Below are 18,661 nucleotides of genomic sequence, written 5' to 3'. Positions count from 1 at the left end.
GATGCTGGGGATGCAGAGAGGAAAACACACACAACCTCTTTGATCTCAAGGGGCTCATAGCCTCACACTCCTCGCTCTGCCCCCTCCCCCCGCCCCACCCTACATACTCACAGAGGGAAGGATCTTCCCTACAGAAAAGTTTTCACATGTCACTTCTTTCTTCATCGCTTAAACAAAAAAGGCTGGAGAAGCCCATTATGGAGCGGGTGCGAGGGGCTTGTGGCTAGGGACACCACTCCTTTACATAGTTGCCATCCTCTGGAACAGACAAGGGGTGCTTCAGGTAAACGATGTAGCTAAAATGACGTCAATACCGGAGTCGCGTTCTCAGAGATGACCTTCTCCTCAGGAAGAACCCGAAACTGGGGATGGTGGGGGTGAGTTCCCGGGGAACACGCTGCACTGGCTCGGACACTGGGGAGGCAGCGACCTGAAGAATCCTTCTTCGGGTACTCGGTTCCCTGGTCCGTATATCAAGAAGTTTGCCCAAGTGCGCGTTAATCAGGGGACACCCCGATTCTGAGCCACAACGAGCCGGGTCTGAATCGCCAAGCTCATCAGTGCTCAAGCCTTGACCCGGAAGCAAGCGGGCTTCCGAAGTCCAGCTCGCGGAGAGGACCGAACCCACTTGGGGCATCTGATGCCCGTGAGAAGCAGAGACGGGAACCAGGATGCAAAATTTCCCCAAGATAGAAGAATAATCCCTTTTATAAAGCACCTCGAGGAAAATGCAGAGCCCCGGCGCGAAGCTCCGCAGAACGTGGAACTCGGCAGGCGGCCTGGACTGCAGCTCACGCTCCAGATCGAGTCCGGACCTCTCCCGGACCTGCCCTCGCGCAGGCGCAGTCGCGCAGCGCTCCCGCCCCAACGCGCATGCTCCGCCGGGCTAGGGAGCTCCCGGCCGGCGGCGGCGGCGGCGGCGGCAGCGGCGGCGGCGGGAGGAAGTTACCGCTTTGCACTCCACCCCGGTAGCAGCTTCGGGGCTGGGGACAGCTTCCTCCGGACGCTCCGCGGGCTTCGCTGCCGCCGCACGGCAGTCCGACGAGATCATGGGGTTGCCCAAGGGGCCGGAAGGCCAGGGTCTCCCGGAGGTAAGGAACCCCCCTCCCGCCCTGACACGTCCGGGTTTCCGAAAGAGGGCCAAGCCCACGGGGCCAGCTGCGATTAGGGCGCCCCGCCCCCTCTCTCAGGTGTGTCCGCCGCCGGGAGCACCGGCCCTGTCCGCTGGGGGCCAAGCAAGTGTGGGCGTGGGCGGGGACAAACTTCAGCCGGTGCCGGGTCTCCCGGGACGGAGGGAACCTTCTCAGCCCAATACCTGTGCCGACGCAGCACCAGGCCCCGCGGGGCCTGGGGTCCCACCTCTCCGGCTTCCCCCGGCAGTGCCCCGCGATCCCCGGCGCCGCTCGGCTCGCCTCGAGGACAGGGGGTGCTGCGCCCAGTAGTCACGAGACGCGCGCTGGGACGGTCCGGGCTCGGGTTGTGCAAAGGGCGGTGACCTTGTGGCGCCGGCCGCCACCTCCCCGGGCCCACGGGGTCCTGGCGGCAGGCACCCGCCGCCTTGGTATCGGGAGGGAATGCCGCCCTGCGTTTGTCCCCACGCCCCGCCGGGCCGGCGGGAGGAAGTTTGGGAGCCGTGCGGAGTGGCCGGGCGGAAACCGTCGCTGCTTCCTCAGAAGGGAGGTGTTTGTTATTAAGTACTCACTTGGTCCTGAGGGACAGGATGATCAACGGTTTCTGTATTTACATACACATTACCTGGAAGGAGAGGAAAAGTGCATTTCCTTTTGGCTGCAAATATCACTTAGCTAGGTGGTTTGCATCTGTCCTCTATTCCAATTGATTTGCTCAAAAGCTAGTCTAGTTTACTAGATTCCTGAAAGAAATGGAATCCACGCTGCACCTCTGTCCCCTTTCTAGGGTTCTGAAGCAGGCGTTTGTCAGAGGGACTGATTTCTTGACATGGTGCGTGGTCCCTTCACACTTAGCTGCCTGTGGCCAATCTTGCTTCTTTTCCCCTCTCCCCGCATCCTCAATTCTTAAATCCCACTAGTACCACTAATTGAAGGATCACTGTTCTGTGCATAAAAGCTGGAGGTGTACTAATGGAAGGACAGACTTAAGCTGTCAGTGTGTGTTCCCAGAATGCAAATGCATTTTGTTATCTCCAGAAAACCTAGCAAGTTTTCTGACGTTTTCATTGTCCCACTGTACTACCAGTAGAGTCTTTCTAAAATAAAAAGCAACTTGCCCCTGTTTGTCCTTTGTTTAACCCTTCACTGTCAGGAGACTGGGTCTAATTTGTCACTTTTCCAAGTTCCTGGCAATTGGGAGGAAAACAGGGTGAATATAAAAATCCAATTATTATCACTTCGTTCAAAGACCAGTACATATGAATATGTCATTAAGCTGTCACTAGTCCGGTTAATTCATTAAATTCAATTTTGTAAGCCCTTTATTGTATGTATGTGAAGGATAGAGATATAGTTAGACGTGGCCCTGCCTTCCAGCTTATGTGAACTCCAGTATCAGACAACTGATAATTTAGTGTGCCTGGTTTAAGAGCTCACAGCATTCATCTTTATCAGAATTTTAGTTTTAACAATGGGATGTATTACCCAGCCTGGTGACTTTTTATGGCTTAAAGAGAGGATGTTCTTTCATTCCCTGCACATTAGCCAGTGACCCTTTTGCATTTTGTTTTAGTGTTAATCTGTGAATTGAATTTGGAGTCCTATTAACATTCTCCATTCATTGTCTCGTGCTAAAAAGTTACTTCGCAGGGTGCATTGCAAAAGTACACTTCTCCATTCGTGGGATAAGTGGATGGGAAGCATGGGCCAGGCACCTGCCATGGTGTGGGCAGTGGGTGCTCATTAGGTGCAGGCTGAGGCAGGGATGCCCTTCCCCAGATGTCTTGTCCTCTTCTTGGAAGCGTTTTCATGATAAACGATTGAACGAATGAAGGGTTCCTGTTTTACATCCCGGGAGTTTTAAGAAAATACTTATATCATCCATTTTCCTTTTCTATACTATTTTTATGAACCATAACTATTCTTTATTTTCTCTTCTCTTTGTGTCTCTTGACTTGTAGATGGTTCTCAACCATCACAGATCTTTTGCCAAGGAAGAGAATGTGTGAATTATTAATATTTACTTTTGCGTGTCTCCTAGGAATTAGTGAATGCTAACCTTCAGAATCTTTGATAGGCCAGACCAGGGTCCTTTGAGAGGGAAGTAAACTGAGCAGTGTTGCAAGGCTGTCTCTTCCATCACCACACACTGCAAGAGACTAAACAGTCACGTGAATAGTTCCATGTCCAGCTGTGTGCTCCTTCTTTTTTTTTTTTTTTTTTTTTGCGGTACACGGGCCTCTCACTGCTGTGGCCTCTCCCGTTGCGGAGCACAGGCTCCGGACGCGCAGGCTCAGCGGCCATGGCTCACGGGCCCAGCCGCTCCGCGGCATGTGGGATCTTCCCGGACTGGGGCAGGACGAACTCGTGTCCCCTGCATCGGCAGGCGGACTCTCAACCACCGCGCCACCAGGAAAGCCCTACATGTGTGCCCCTTCTCCTGGCAGTTTGTCCTTTAAAATAAACTTGAATTTCCATTATCAGTGTCACGACTATGAAAACATTTTGTTAATACGAGACTGGCTTAGGTCATGCACTTTATGTAATGTTTGAGCATGTCATTCCATACTTAACAAGTGTGTTCTTGGAGTCTAATGCTGTTCAGAACAGAGGAGTAAACGTGGGTGGATAATATATGGAATATATGGGTCCTCCCCTGAACCAGCTAATAGTCTATTTGGAGAGACTGGCGTGTCCATTAACACCAGACATCTCACTCAAAAGAGGTTGATAATTGTATGAATGACGGACTATAAATACAATAGAAATGCAGAGGAGTGACCACTTTAGGCTGTAGGGTTGACATTGAATAGGAGCTAGGGGTTGAAGGTGGTGTCTGGGTGGTTAGAGAATATCAGGAGAGCCGTGAAAGAATGAGAGTGAACAGGGCTTGTTTAGCTTGGCCACAGCCATGTCTGTATTGTTTTGGCAGGAGGTAAAGGATGAAGCTGAAAAGATAGGTTGCAGCCCAAGATCTGAATGCCAAACCAAGACGTTTGGAATTTATCTGATAGACAGTGAATGATGCCTTAATGATGAGGGCTGGGGGCCGAGCTGAAGAGGGATGATGAGAAAGCTGTGATTTCGGAAGGAATGAGCAAGACAAATTAACGGGGAAGGAAGATTGAGAGGCAGTTGCCATAGTCCTGGCATAATGTGCAAAGAAAAGGGAAGGGAAGGGAGGATAAACGTGAGCTGCGTAGTTAAGGAAGATTTAGCAGGCATTGTTGGGTAAGGGAGTAGTCAGAGGTGGGTATGAGGATTTAAACCAGGGTCCCTTGGCATTGTTTTCTGTAGAGAGGTAGTAGTTTTTTATTTTCTGCAATAATGGAAGTCAGGAAAGGTACAGTTCAGGAAAGTAAATGGAGGCAAAAGTACTGGAATATTTAGATATATTGAACTCGTAGATAAACAGCCTGAGAGCAAAGGTAGGATATTAATTAAAAACATTTAAATAAAATCCTTATTTTTATTTTTAAGGCAATCCTGTTGTGTGGTAGTAATCTGCCCGTAATATATCTGGGTTGAAAGCCTTCCTTATATTTGCTGTAGAGATCAAAGCGCAGATGGAGACACAGGTTTGAATTCTTTGTTCTTGCCCCCCTTGTCAGTAACTTCTAGGACCAAGATGAGTATAAACTTAAACAAAACAAACTACCTGTTCCGTCTGAAAGGAGTTTATAATCCAGTCGAGAAGCCTGCCATACGAGTCACATGTTAGAGAACAGGGTGGTGATGTGCTGGAAGCTTCCTTTCCCTGGATTCCTTCACACCTGATGAAGCGTCCATAGCACCTGTGCGCGTCTTCTCGCCCCCCCCCCCCCCCCACCTAAGACGATTAACAGCAGGTTAGGACCAGGGACCCTGTTCTGTGCGACTCTGGCAGCACTGTGTCCCCGCGCTCTGGCATGAATGCCCTGATACAGCCAATGTCACCTGCTCCTTGGCAATGAGATTGTGGCATCGGAAATATACCTGGTGTTCCTTTATCCAAGGTAGCTTTTACCAGCCTTTTGCTTTCGTTTTAGGTAGAAACAAGAGAAGATGAAGAACAAAACGTCAAGTTGACTGAGATTCTGGAGCTGTTGGTGGCAGCTGGGTATTTCAGGGCAAGAATTAAAGGCTTGTCACCTTTTGACAAGGTAAGACAAAGTCTTTCTAAGCGTTAGGCTAGTTTTTGTCAGGACGGCATGGTTTACCGTGGAAAGGAGGAAGAGGTTGTGTTTTTACTTTCTCTACGTCCTTGTTGCCATTTCTCCTGGATTCAGATTCATTATGGAAGTGTTCAAATTTCCTATTAAAAGAAAATAATCATGTATCCGTAACTACACCTTGAAGTCCTTTCTGTGCACGAAGCTTTGAGCTATACAGATAAGCAAAATAAATAGTTCCTTCTTTCAAGGAACTGAAAGCTTGGGTGGGGAGAGAAAGTTTATGTAAGATAAAATAATTTGAGGTAATAGGGAGCTATCCCAAGTCGGGGCGCTCACAGACAATTGCCAGGTATTCTGTGGGTGGTAAACGCTGGGTTTAGAGGAGGAAGAAATCGCTATGGGATGAAGTCATTTAATTCAGCAGAACCTTGAACAGTTCTTATGCACAAGGCATGGTAGTAGGTGTTGAGGGCACAAGGATAAGAACAAAGGCCTTCTACCCAAAGAGCCTGACTTCTAAAGAGTAGGGGAGAGAGGCCAGTAAAACATCGTGCCTAGACTAAAGGGCACAATTCGGTAAGTGCCACAGTGAACTATGCACAGAAATGAAGCATTCAGATCAGTTGGGGCAGGCCGGGAAAGCTTCCTGGTGGAAGAAAGCGTTGAGTCCTCCAGTGGGCCACGGCCCTGGCTGCACATCACAGATTCTTTTGTGATACAGATATCTAGGCCTCAGCCATTGAAATTCTGGTTTGTTAGGTCTGCGCTGGGCACTGGAATCTGTATTTTATTATGCATCTCACATGAGTCTACAGCATAGCCAGGGATAAGATTCACTGTTGTTCTTTTCTAACATCAGGCTGTGTCTAAAAACGTTTTGTTTCAGAATGGATTTGTAGCCTTAGTCTCATCTGCATCTCCGAGAAATCCCCTGACAAAACTAGAGCAAGGTTTCTCATCTCCTTTAGGTAGTAGAAAAAAATGAGATGCATGGAAATTAAGTAATGAGTCACAGAATGTCACCCTTGTTACCCACATATCTGGTCCATAAAATACATAATTCCTCTGCAGTCTGGCACTTGTCTATAATTGGATTAAGACTTCACCCAGCTGAGAGTGAATGTCTGTCCCATCAGTACAAAGAGGATCTATGCATCATAGGTCCGTTTAGTGATAGAAGTCAGCTTCTCAGTCCACCGGCCATGAGTCCAGTGCTCAGTAACTGCATGTGGCTAGCAGCAGTGTACTGAACAGTGCAGATACAGACCGTTCCCGTCTTTGCAGAAAGCTTTACAGTGTTCAGCAGTGCTGTGTAGGTGAATTGTCGTGGATGGAGTCAGGACACGTATTATCTCTCTGAGGGTACCCCATTTTGTATATAAGAACGATTTATATTTTATCTACCTTCCACTTCTTCCCCTCGTCCCAAACTAGGAAGAGAAAATAGGTATCTTTTTGTGTCTTTCAGGTGGTAGGAGGCATGACCTGGTGCATCACCACTTGCAACTTTGATGTGGATGTGGATTTGCTCTTTCAGGAGAACTCTACAATAGGTCAGAAAATGTAAGTTACCTGGCTTGCCATGGAAGAGGCTGGAGGGGGAGAAAAGAGCTAACTCTTGAGCGTGCGCTATGTGTCAGAAGTTGTGTTAGACGGTTTACCTATAGGCTGAAAGAAGCCAAGGTCACACAGCTAACATATGAGAGTCACCTAATGTTATTCTGATGTTATATAAGCTATTTCTGATGCTTTTCCTTGATCACAGTTTCTGTCGACTGCTCACGTATCTCTTTCCAAAGGCAGTGAATGTGGATGGAAGTTGAATAGGTGGGAGAAGGGGACTCTTTCCCTCCCCGTTGCCTCTGGGTAAGGCAGAGCCCCACTTTGCCTGCCATCGAGAGAAGGCAGCCTGGGCTTCTCGCTGGAGGTGTCACGGGAGGGTGCCCTGGCTGGTCGTCCGTAGCTCAGCAGGGGCTTGGTGATTTCATGAGACCATTGGGATCCCCAGTTCTGCTCAGCCCTGCCCTGGGCAGCCGTGTGACCTTGGGCAAACCTTAGTTCTCTTTTCTGTAGGAAGGAGGGTTTGTGATCTCAGATCTGTATGATTCTGTGACTTACATCCTCATTTTTCTGAAGCCTTATCCTCCCCTAAATGGATTAAAGATAGTTTACAAACACGCATGGGGAGCAGTAATACTGGAAAAGTGAAGCAAAGCAAAAGGAAAAAAAAAGGAAACAAAAGGCAGAGTTGGGGATAAGGGACACACCTGTGAGGGGCCGTAAAGGCCCTGTTTTTCCAAGGGTGGGACACAGATTTGACTGCGAAAAGAAGAAAAAAAACTTGCTAAATTACCCAATATACAGTTTCCATACAGTAGAAGAAAAATAGGTCCCTGTGAATCACCAAAATTCTTAACACTAAGACCAAAAGACATCTCTTGGCTCCTTGTTAAGGAGGACGTGCTGTTTGACACAGAAATACTGTCATCGGTGCCCGGCCATGAGTAGTGGGCTCTGTGTCCTAACACCTGTGTGGGGCTGTGGCATCATGTCCAGCGACCCGCAGTGAAAAGTCCTCCACTGGGAGGGTACGATGGAGTCCAGGCATGTGGCTCTGCTCCCTGTTGGTTCAGCTCAATCCAGAGGTAGATGGTATTCTTGTTCTTTTGTTTGTTTTTATTTAGGTGTTACATACTTGAAGGTTAAAAAAAAAAATTCAAATACTACCAAAGGGAGCAAAACATACAGCTGATGTCTCTCCTTCCTATTTTACACCCCAGTTTTATTACCTGGAAACAGTCATCCTTGGCTGTCCAGGTTTTAGATTCTTCAGAGTGGTCACTAATACATCTCCAACAATGTATACAGTCTGTTTCATTCAAGTCTAATGAGAGGAGGCAGTTGGCTCACCTGTACCACTCACTACATCCCCTTTGCCTTCCATCTTCCACTCTTTTAATTGTTTTCTGGTTTTTCTATGATCCCTTGCATAATTTGAATCTACGTAAGCTTCTGTTTCTTGACCCACTAACATAAGGTGGTTTCTCCTAGGTCCTAACTGAGTAAACATTTTAGTATCTCTATCTTTCCTTCTATCCTTCAGCCTCCATGTATCATCATGACATCACTTTTATAATGTTTAGCATATAATATTTATAGTCTCTTCCGTAGTAGAAGTTAAATTGTCCGTGCTTTATCTACAGGTAAATTCTAAAAGCAAATCTATAAACAGGATTTACAATAAGAACTGAGAATTGTGATGGGGTCAGAAAGAAGGAACTGTAATCTTTTGGACCATAATGGTGCTGTTTAAAGGAGAATATTCAATGTATCATAGTCAAAAGTGATCTGTTTTCATTTATTCATAGACTCAGTAAATATCAAACTCCCACATTTACTGAACAGTCAGGCATTGTTCTGGATACATTAATGAAAAATGTCCTGCCCTCATGGAGCTTATAGTCTATTGGGGGAGACAGACCAAAAACTAATCAATAACTAAATTATATATAGAAATAATATGTGCTATGAAAAAAATTAAAGCTGGGAAGGGGTATGAGGAGGGACGTAGAGCAGGAGGCAGCTGTTTTCAGTTAGTGTAGGCCTCGTTGAGAGGGTGATATTAGAGCTAAGACTTGAGGGACGAGGGTTCCAGGCAAAGGGAACTGCCACCGTGAAGGCCCCAAGCAGAAGCTTGCCTGCAGTGGAGGGCAGAGTGGGGAGCAGAGGACGTCAGCACAGAGAGGTCATGGGGACAGATCAGGTGCGGTGCCTTGTGGGTCAGAGTAAGGACTTGGGGTTTACTCTGTGTGAGATGGGAAGCCCTTGGAGGGTTTTGAGCAGAGGAGGAACATAATCTGTTCTGTGTTTAAGAAGGAACCCTGGTCCGATTACCGAATTAAGGGGAATCAGGGAGATTCTTTAGTGTATTATAGTAATCCTCCCAGGAGATGATGGTGCCCTGAACGGTGGACTAGCAGTGGTGGCATTCTGGATCTATTCTGAAGGTAGAACCGACAGGATTTCATGACATTGGATTTGGAGCGTAAGAGAGGAGCTGAGGGTGATTCGGAAGTATTTGGCCCGAGCAGGTGGAGATGGTCTGTGCAAGTCATTGAGAATCAAGCACACTGCAATTTGCTTCATGTTTATACGGCTTTTTTCCCTTGCATTTCTGATTGCCTTTTTTTTTTCTTGATGACAGAGAAGCACGTAGTTTCACCTGTAATGAAGATCAGCCAGCTTCTTAATCAGTCTGTCGACTAACATGAATTCACTGTCTTCTTGAGTACGCTCTTGGTTGAAGCCTCTTTCTGTTCCACTTTGAGCTGATTGCTTCTTCCACCTGTGGCACCCCTCATGTTCTGGGATATCTTTCCATTGCATTCCTTCTGGGCTACGATTCTCAATCCCTTATCTGTGTTTCTGATATCTAAAGAACACTGAAAATGGGTTTTTCTTCTTTCAAGTGCCGATACAAAACTTATTTGGAGGCAACACATGACCTGAACTGACTTAAGGTTATTTATAGTCTTTATTGATCCCATTTATATGAATATTCATATGTTTTACTGCAGAAATATTCATTTCTTTGATTATCGGGTGCTGCTCTAGATTTCACTGGGTCTTACCTAATACACAGTATATGCCCCTTAGGTATACTAAGGTACAAACATCTAAAGAATTCTGACTTCTGAAACACATCTGCTCCTAAAGGGTTTGGATAAGGGATTGAGGGCGTATTGTGTTCCCTGGTAAGTATTTGATGTGTAGCTTTTAAGTGCACAGCCATGAACTACCACTGAAGGCAAAGCTGTTGACAAGGGTTAACTTGTAAAGACCCAGCAGACTCCTAGCAGTGCATCAGACAGTTGGGTCTTTTCTTATCTGCAGGAGAAATGGCATAGCCATAGGGCCCTGAATTATCCAAAAATCTTTTCTGTTTGGTTTTGGAATATGTTCTGTGTTTGGGGTCCCCCCCACAAAGTTTCTGGTTACTTGCAGATCAGATTAATACCGCCGTGTGTTTGCAGTGCCTCCGCACACCCCAGCTGCTGTGAGGGGGGGGGCCAGCAGCACCCCTGAGGAGCACACTTGCCTGTGTACAGGGCACAGTTATCTTCCAGGCTCCGTTGGGACCTTGTCCTCCTTCTTGAGCCTTCTTTCTTGTGGGTTCCATGAGCTTCGACCCTCTATCCCCAGCCTGTCCTAAAACCCCATTACCACAGAGTGCTATGTTCTGAGGTCCATAAATGAGATTTTAGGCTTTTAACTGGGTTCATTTCGACAGCACATATTTACTAGCCACCTGTGTGCAGAGCACTTACACATGCATTTTATTATTTTACCTTCACAGCAACCCTTGAACAGGCAGGACAGGGGGATTACCCCTTGTTTTATGATGGGATCATTGGACCAGTGGGACCTGGTGGCTTGCCAGAAGTTCCATGGTAGGTGATGGAACTTGGAGTTTAGACCCTGGTTTAATTCACTCTCTTTCACACTGTTTGCAGTGGAGGAGGAAACAGTGCACTGAACACTCAGAAAGCTAAGGAGTCAAGCCTGTCACCTGTAATGAAACGTGGGCTTGTTAGATGAGGAGTCTTAGATTAGGAAGCCCATCTGGTGACCTCTGAGACTGTCGTGTTCCCTGATTTTCAGCAAGTCAGAGGATCTCCTCTGAGCTCCAGGGAGAAGCCGAATGGGGGCTGGTAGGTTTCCGCAAGAAGACGTCCTGACTCCTGCCCCCTCAGCCGGCCTCTTTCCCTGCGGTCCCCACCCCCACTGCAGACTTGGCAGTCGTTTTTGGGAAGCGGGTTTAAGAGGGTTGTAAACCCTGAGATGACCCTGGGCGTCCTTCCCTCAGGGCCCTTATGAACTGGGAGAGTGGGCCGTCTCTGAGGAGTGGCCAGGGAGAACCTTGTCTGAAGGTAGAGGGTTGGCTGGATGGTGATTTGGAAGCTGCTGACCGGTTGCAGGCAATCAGTAACCCTACACAGACCCACAGATCTGTAGCCACTAGAGGGCGCTCTCCTCCTGCCGAGCCAAGATGTGAATGCCTAGTGAAGACCTGCCCTGAGCAAGGACGCAAAGCCGGAGCTGGGGACCATCTTCATTTGCTAAGCTTGGAGTCTGGGGAGCAGGGCCAATTAGGCATCCACCTCTTCCCCTCACAGGTTGAAAAGAAATTAAGGAACAAGGAATGGGCGTCTTATGGAAATCACATTAAAAAGTAAAGCTTATCAGAGAGAGAGCCTTAGCTATGTTGCCAAATGGGTTTGCCAATCCTTCCTATTAAACTGTCCCATTTGGGCCCCAGGAAGAGTTGGACGACCAGAGGCTTCTCCACTGGGGCAGGACATGTACCTCGTGGCAGAGAAGATGCATGTGTCCTAGGAACGGGCTGCTCAGAAAGGAGGGCCTGCAGGGGCTGCTGGGAGTCAGATGACACTTTCCTTCCCCGTCTCGGATGTTTTGGATAAATTACACACACACCCCTTCTGTTTGCAGTGAAAATGTCCTCCCGTGTACTTCTCTCCTGGGAGGTGGGTAGTCCTTCCTTCCGTGAATGTGTGCAGCAGGGATCAGTGTTCCCTCTCCAAATTTTTTCTCTTAACATATTGGACTTGATATCAGTGGAGCTGGGACTGGGACTGTTTCCACTCGGCAGTTTTAACCTTGGTCCCACCTTGTAAAGCTACTGTAGACATAAACATGGTTTTGTAGCATGTTCTCCAGGGATCATGGGATCATTCTCTGGGAGCTGTTTGGCTTCTGTCCCTAGATTGCTACCTTGGTTCCTACCAAGAGTGAGGGCATGAGACATACTAAAGGGACCATAGGTAAGGTAAGTACTCATCCAGGCCTGAGTTAGATGTCGGTCTTAAGGGTGTCTGTCCCCTGAGAAGGATTATGGAACTGCAGAAAGACAAAAGTATACAAGATTTCTTTGAACAAGAAATACTTTTGATAGATAGACCCCAAACTGACTGCATTTGAAGCATCTAATAAGAACCTGGTGACCTTGTTCAGCAGGGCCTTCATCTATTAGAGAAAAGTCTGACACTTGGAGATGAGGCCACAGTAGCTGCTGTAACTAGCTACGATTTTTTTTTTTTTTTTTTTAGTGTCTTAGATGGGGTGTAACCTAAACTATCCATAGGCTGAGCCAGAGCTCCCATTTCTCCACATGGCCTCTCAAGGCCACCGCTTGTGGCTTGTTTTTCAGGCTTCCTAGGCTTTGTACCATGGCTTTGGGGGTTAGCGGACCCGTTAAATAACCTCTGTTCTCTCCTTTTGAATGTGATCCGATTAAGGTATAAGAAATAGGAACCAGACAGTTGGAGATCAAATAGCAGCTGGTTAGAGAAGATTTAAATCTGTGGTGAAGTGGACTTGCACACAAGTCCCTCTATCACTCCTGCCATTAAACTGCCCCACCCAGGCCAGGGCTGAGCTGTGCGTCCAGCGGGGCGGGTGCTCAGCTCCTGACTGAGGCAGGCGATGGTCTGGGCCTCAAGGAGCCTGACTCCTGCTCTCTTCCTCCAGCCACTTCAAGAGAAGGCTGAGCAAGGTGTAGGAGACAGATCAAGTGTCCCTCGTGAGAAGTGAAAAGCACCTTCTCTCTGGAAGGAAGAGTGAGGGCGTATGGGTCCTCCAAACCTAAGATTAATTTTAGAGTATCAAAAAAAATTAAAGGCTACTTTTTTTTTTTTTTGCAGTACGCGGGTCTCACACTGCTGTGGCCTCTTCCGTCGCGGAGCACAGGCTCCGGACGCGCAGGCTCAGCGGCCATGGCTCATGGGCCCAGCCGCTCCGCGGCATGTGGGATCGTCCCGGACCGGGGCACGAACCCGTGTCCCCTGCATCGGCAGGCAGACTCTCCACCACTGCGCCACCAGGGAAGCCCCCAAAGGCTATTTTTTATTTCAAAAATATTTTGTATTGGAATAGAGAACTTCATTTTTTTGTTTGTTTGTTTGAGCATGAGGCCTCATGTTTTGTCTTAATATTCTTGGCACCTGGCACAGAGTCTGGTAATTATTTGTTGCTTAAATGATATTTAGAACAATTTTTTTAATGTTTAACCTAATGGTTTCCAGACTTGGAAAAAGTAGGGCAGTTAAGTGAAATGTAAAAGAATATGCAACACTAATAACTTTTTATTTTACCATGTAAGGATGTTAAAAACATCGCCATAACTTCAAGAAACAAAATATTTTAATATAAAAAGTAGGACGAGGTCTTCGCTGGTGGCACAGTGGTTGAGAGTCCGCCTGCCGATGCAGGGGACACGGGTTCGTGCCCCGGTCCGGGAAGGTCCCACATGCCGCGGAGCGGCTGGGCCCGTGAGCCATGGCCTCTGAGCCTGCGCATCCGGAGCCTGTGCTCCGCGACGGGAGAGGCCACAACAGTGAGAGGCCCACGTACCGCAAAAAAAAAAAAAAAAAGTAGGACGAGCACGACCTTAGAATTAAGGATGCAGGTAGTTTTGTGTCCTTACACACACACAAGCCTAAGCTGTGCTTGTTTTTCTCAATTTGCCATCAGCCAGGAGAAACGTGGTCATGGTCTGGTATTGCGAAACCTCAGATCCCTCTGGGTCGCAGCCAGACTTGAGAGATGTCTTCAGAGCCACTTGGTGTGTCCTCACTCTTGGCTTGTTGTTTTCCTCTGAGCAGAGCTCTGTCAGAAAAAATTGTCTCCGTCCTGCCAAGAATGAAATGTCCACACCAGCTGGAGCCCCACCAGATCCAGGGGATGGATTTTATTCACATATTTCCTGTTGTCCAGGTAAGAGCATCTGTGGGGTTTCTTGCCCTGCAAACACTGGAATTCCTGTAACGGGTCTGGCTCTTGGGCCGTCTGGCCTAGATCCTGGATCTGATGGGTGTGGTATGGATTTGGTGGCAGCAAAACACGATGACACTGCTCAGAACGTTGCCAGTACTCAGTCTACCCTAGTTTCACACCGTCACCTGTTCTGGTCTTTGAATGTTTCCATTAGTAGCTTTTCATTGCCCTTCTGGTAAAGATGGAAGCCCATAGCCCCCCTATCGCACCCCATGCGCTGGTCCCCTTTGACCTCTCCAGCCTCAATTTATTCTTTGCTTTTCTTTATTCTTTCTATTCTAGCCCCTCTGACTTTCTTTCAAATTTCCTCATACACACTGTGCTTCCTCCTGTCACGGGGCCTTTCAGGGTGGGAAGGTCTTCCCTTCTCTCCTTACCTTTAGCTTCCAGATCTCAGTTCCATCAAGCCTTCTCAAGAAAGCTTCCCCTGACTGCCAGATCTAGAGCAGGTTCCTTTGCTATATCCTCTTATACGGCATATTCCCTACCCTCACAGGAAGCTTCCTCACTGCACTTTGTGACCGTGTCCATTCAATGTTCGGTTATTCGTACCTCTCTCCCATCAGACTGTAAGCTTCCTGAGGGCAGGTACCATGGCTGTCCTGCTTGCTCTCGTGTCTCCGGCACCTCTTGGAATGTCTGGCACTTTGTAGGCATTCAGTCCTAACAAAGGACTAAATTTCTAACAGGAGACTTATCTCTACCCCGGCTTTTCCCCGAGGCCCCGTGATTAAGTGGCCGTGCTGTACAAGTCCCTGTATTCTGTGCGGTTCTCGTGTCTCAGCCCCTCCTCCAGGCACCACAGAAAGAAGAGGAGCAAAGGGACTTAACTTGGTTGCCTGCTGTGTGGACAGTACTTTGCCTCGGATCCTAATAGAGTTCTTTGAAGCATCTGTTGTAATGCCTGTCTTACATCTGAGGAAAGGGAGACTCAGAAAGGATAATCAGTTTGCTTAAGGGCAGAGAACTAGTGAGCGGAGAGGCAGATTCCTCTCAACTCCTTGTCCTTAAGCCTGTACTTTCCCCTCCACCACCATGCAGCCACCCCGAGGAAAGCCGCACAGCGCCTGCAGGAGGGGTTTTGTGATTCTGTTCAGATTATGTAGCGTAGCAGTGAAGAGCCTGGACTCTGGAGACTTCCCGGCTTCACATCTTGGCTCTGCCACTTTCCAGCTGTGTGATCTTGGGCAGATGACTTAACTTCTTACCTGAGAAGTAGAAATAATAATAGTACCTACCTGGTGGGATGGAAGCTGAGTAAGTTATGTGTAAAGCACTTGATTGAAGGGCTGGCGCCTTTCAGTGAGTGCTCTGTAAGTGTTATATAGTTGTCTCTGTTGTTGTTACTGCTATTGGGAATCTCCCCCTGCACTAGACTGCAAATCAAATACGTTGACATTTATAACTGAAATTTGTAAATTTGAGGCTAGGACTTGAACTCAGGATTTGACTTGTTTGTCTGTTAGGGGATGGATGGTACCCAGTCATTTTGTGAAAGTAAGAAGTAGGGAGTCTGTGTAGATGCTTACAGAAGCCTCCAACCCCATCATACTGTGAAGTTGTCGCCCCTTCCCCTGAAGCCTGGATCTCTAGTGACTAGACCTTACTCAAAACTCTGCTAGAACTTTGAGGACCCAACCTCTAGTCCATATACGAGAAGGGGATGAAAGGGAAGTGATTGTCTACAGCTGGTTTGGGCATTTTGAGTATCTAATGTTTGTGTTGTGAGCGGAATGTCGGAGGGCTTCCTGTCTGGATGTGAGAGCCTCTCTCAATGGTTACCCCATATCTTAATTTCGTGGATCTGTAAAATTTTGAAGTGCACATAGAGGTTGACCTGCGGTTGCAACCTGTATTTTGGCAAGAAGGGACGTTTTTAAAGGCAACAATTACTTTGCTTTCTTTACCATCCTAAAAGAAAGGCCATTTAACTCTCACTCTCAGAATAAAGGATCCTTCAAATGGAATACATGTAGCCTTATGAAAAACTCGCCACATGCCTGTAGTTTTCTGTTTTGCCAGACACCAGTGAAAGAGCAATCGTGGACCAGCCACTGGGAACCACTGGTTGTCTTGTGTGGGACTAGAGGCCCACCACCCTTGTTCGCGCTGTTTAGCACAGCTGTGGTGACACTCTCTGAATGCAACCAGGAAGAAAGAAGAGCTAACTTCCGGCTACTGGTAGTTCCAGGTCACGTCTTTTTCTCCCACGTGGGGCACATGAATCCTGTGAGGGTAGGTATTTTTCTCAAATGCTAGGGGCTTATGGCAGAGCTCAGCTGTCCTAGAGGTTCCCTCAGCAGCCCTTCATGCTGGGAACTCCAAAACACAGCGGTCGAGTCTCTAAGGAATCCTTTGAATCAATGGGCTTTGCCTTCCTCATCTGGGCATGTTCTCCAGGATCCAGCCAAGTTACAACTCAGTGTCGATCTAATTAACAGAGGCAGATCTGAAAAGGCAACAACAATGAAAGGCCAGAAACTGGATCTCCCGATGCAAAGCAAAGCAGAGAGAAATTGAGTCGAACAGTGACTCAGCCTCCTTAGATGTCCAGGGCCGGTGCTGGGGTACAGGTGAGGGGCTGGAGTAGCCCCGAATGCCCTCCGACTTTCTGCCCCTGCCCTTCTGGATTTTAGTCAGTGCCTGAGGTCATTGTTTGGAGGTGGGGTGGAGTGGAGTGATGGGAACAAATGGAAGATACTAGCAACAAAAGAATACTCCTCATAGAATTATTTGCAGCCACTGCTGTCCCGGGCAGCTGCCTCCTAAGTGTGTCCTTTACTTGAGCTGGCCGCCCTCCCTGAGCGCGCGTTCCTGCCGTCCCCGCAGGAGCCCTGTGCCATGTGCATGTGTCTGAACCTTGCCACGTGTGGCCCTGCCCCGGGGAAGCACAGCTCCTGTCCAGAAACTGCTTCTGAGATGTAGTAGCTCTCTCTGGAGAGAGAATGGCATCCCTCCCTAAAGTTCTTTAGTAATAACGGGAATGAATGAAGAGTCAGGAGGAGAAGCAAAGGTTCTTTTTGCACTTTGCATTCTCACCCGCAGAGCACCTGGGCCTCCCGCAGGCTGTGGGGCGTGGGTGTGTGCACGTGTGTGTTTCAGTTCCCTCGAGTTGTAAGTCAGCGGGCGTGAGGAGCGGCTCCTTGTGCGTATCGACCCGGTCGACCTAGGACACGTGGCGTGAAGCCCAGACGCACAGTGTCCCGATGTGGCCGGCAGCTGTGTGGCTGCTGGCTGTGGATCGGTGGGCGGATCATGTCATCTCTCCGAGCTTCCGATTCTGTAAAACGCGGCCAGTGCCAATTACCTCATAGCGTTGGGTGGATTCGAGAGCTCTGCTGTGAGTGCCGAGCTAACCTGAAGCCTAGGGCTTGTACTCAGTACCCCTGGTCTCAAGTCTGAATATTGGGGGGATTTTTTCCCACCTATCAAACGAGGGTTACACTAGGCATTCTCACTGGTTCCCTTCCCTCCCTCTGGTCTGTGGTGCAAGCAGCACGGGAAGGAGAGAGCTCCAGTAAGATCTGCCACTGGGCACGGGGAGGTTTGGGGGACAGCTCTGTTGGTGTCGGGCTCCAGGTGTTTACAGAGCTGTCTAGTACTTGTGTTTCATTTGCTCCCACAGTTGCTCTGTGACGTGAAGGGAACTGATACTCTCACCTCCTCTTTAGCAGAGAGGGAAACTGAGGCCCGGGCACCTGAAGCGAGGCCCGAAGGCTCCTGCGCGGCTGTCAGCTCAGGTCCCCCTGGATCTCAGCATCCAGACACCCAGCGGCTGCTTTTCCCGCGGGCAGTACGTGTTGGTGGTTATTCGCCGCCTGGGCAGTTCACGTTCTGTGATTTGGGCGCAGGACCTGTGCCGTCTCTGAGCTGGCCTTTACCACCGTGTGTTTCATCCCCGTCAGCTCACGGTTCCTCACTTTCTTCCCCAGTGGCTGGTGAAGCGAGCTATAGAAACAAAAGAAGAGATGGGCGACTACATCCGTTCCTACTCCATTTCCCAGTTCCAGAAAACCTACAGTCTCCCTGAGGTCAGTGTTCTTTTCTAGCCCAGTTGTGAACCTGAGTGCACAGTGAGGGACCCCTGGGAAGGCGCAGAGTACGCTCAGGCTCCCCTGCACTCCCACCCTCCTGCGTGGCCTCCCTGCCCCCACCTGATCACCCCTGAAACTGGGCCTCCTGGTTCATTAGAATTGCCTGTTTAAATGGGCATGAGTGTCAAGCCCTACAGTTTTGTCCTTGTCTCTCAATTTTCGTACTGGATCTGGACCTTTTGTTAAATTATAAGAGCATTACAAGAGTGTATTTTTGTATAGTCATATAAAGGTTTTTGAGAGCCCACCTGCTTGGGACACACCTATAGTAACAGCTGAATAGTAATCACAACAACAATACTAGCTGATCACTGTCAGATACTGCATTCCAGTCCCGGCACATCACATGCCTTCTATTTTTTGATCCTCATGACTGTTCCCTGAGATAGGCGGTATCATCCCCGTTTTGCCGGTGGAAAAGCTAAGGCTT

At 48.4% G+C, this 18,661-nt stretch overlaps 1 protein-coding gene across 2 annotated transcripts in view; it reads left to right on the top strand.

Annotated features, from left to right (window-relative positions):
• The first annotated feature begins 895 nt into the window (after positions 1-895).
• The window catches only part of CCDC93 (coiled-coil domain containing 93), an 87,905-nt gene continuing 70,139 nt past the window's right edge, over positions 896-18,661 (top strand). Inside the window, exons 1-5 of one of the 2 annotated variants that reach the window (XM_060153013.1) lie at positions 896-1,091; positions 5,159-5,272; positions 6,753-6,847; positions 13,966-14,077; positions 18,070-18,168. In XM_060153013.1, coding sequence (XP_060008996.1) covers positions 1,050-1,091; positions 5,159-5,272; positions 6,753-6,847; positions 13,966-14,077; positions 18,070-18,168 — 462 coding nt within the window. In that variant the 5' untranslated portion in view covers positions 896-1,049. Of the gene's footprint in view, positions 1,092-5,158; positions 5,273-6,752; positions 6,848-13,965; positions 14,078-18,069; positions 18,169-18,661 lie in introns of those variants that run through there. The other variant, XM_060153014.1, reaches the window with a different exon arrangement.

This window comes from Lagenorhynchus albirostris, chromosome 6 (genome assembly GCF_949774975.1).
Source record: "Lagenorhynchus albirostris chromosome 6, mLagAlb1.1, whole genome shotgun sequence".
Taxonomy (NCBI): domain Eukaryota; kingdom Metazoa; phylum Chordata; class Mammalia; order Artiodactyla; family Delphinidae; genus Lagenorhynchus; species Lagenorhynchus albirostris.
Note: the sequence above shows the minus strand (reverse complement) of the source record. Positions and strands in the feature narration are given on the sequence as shown.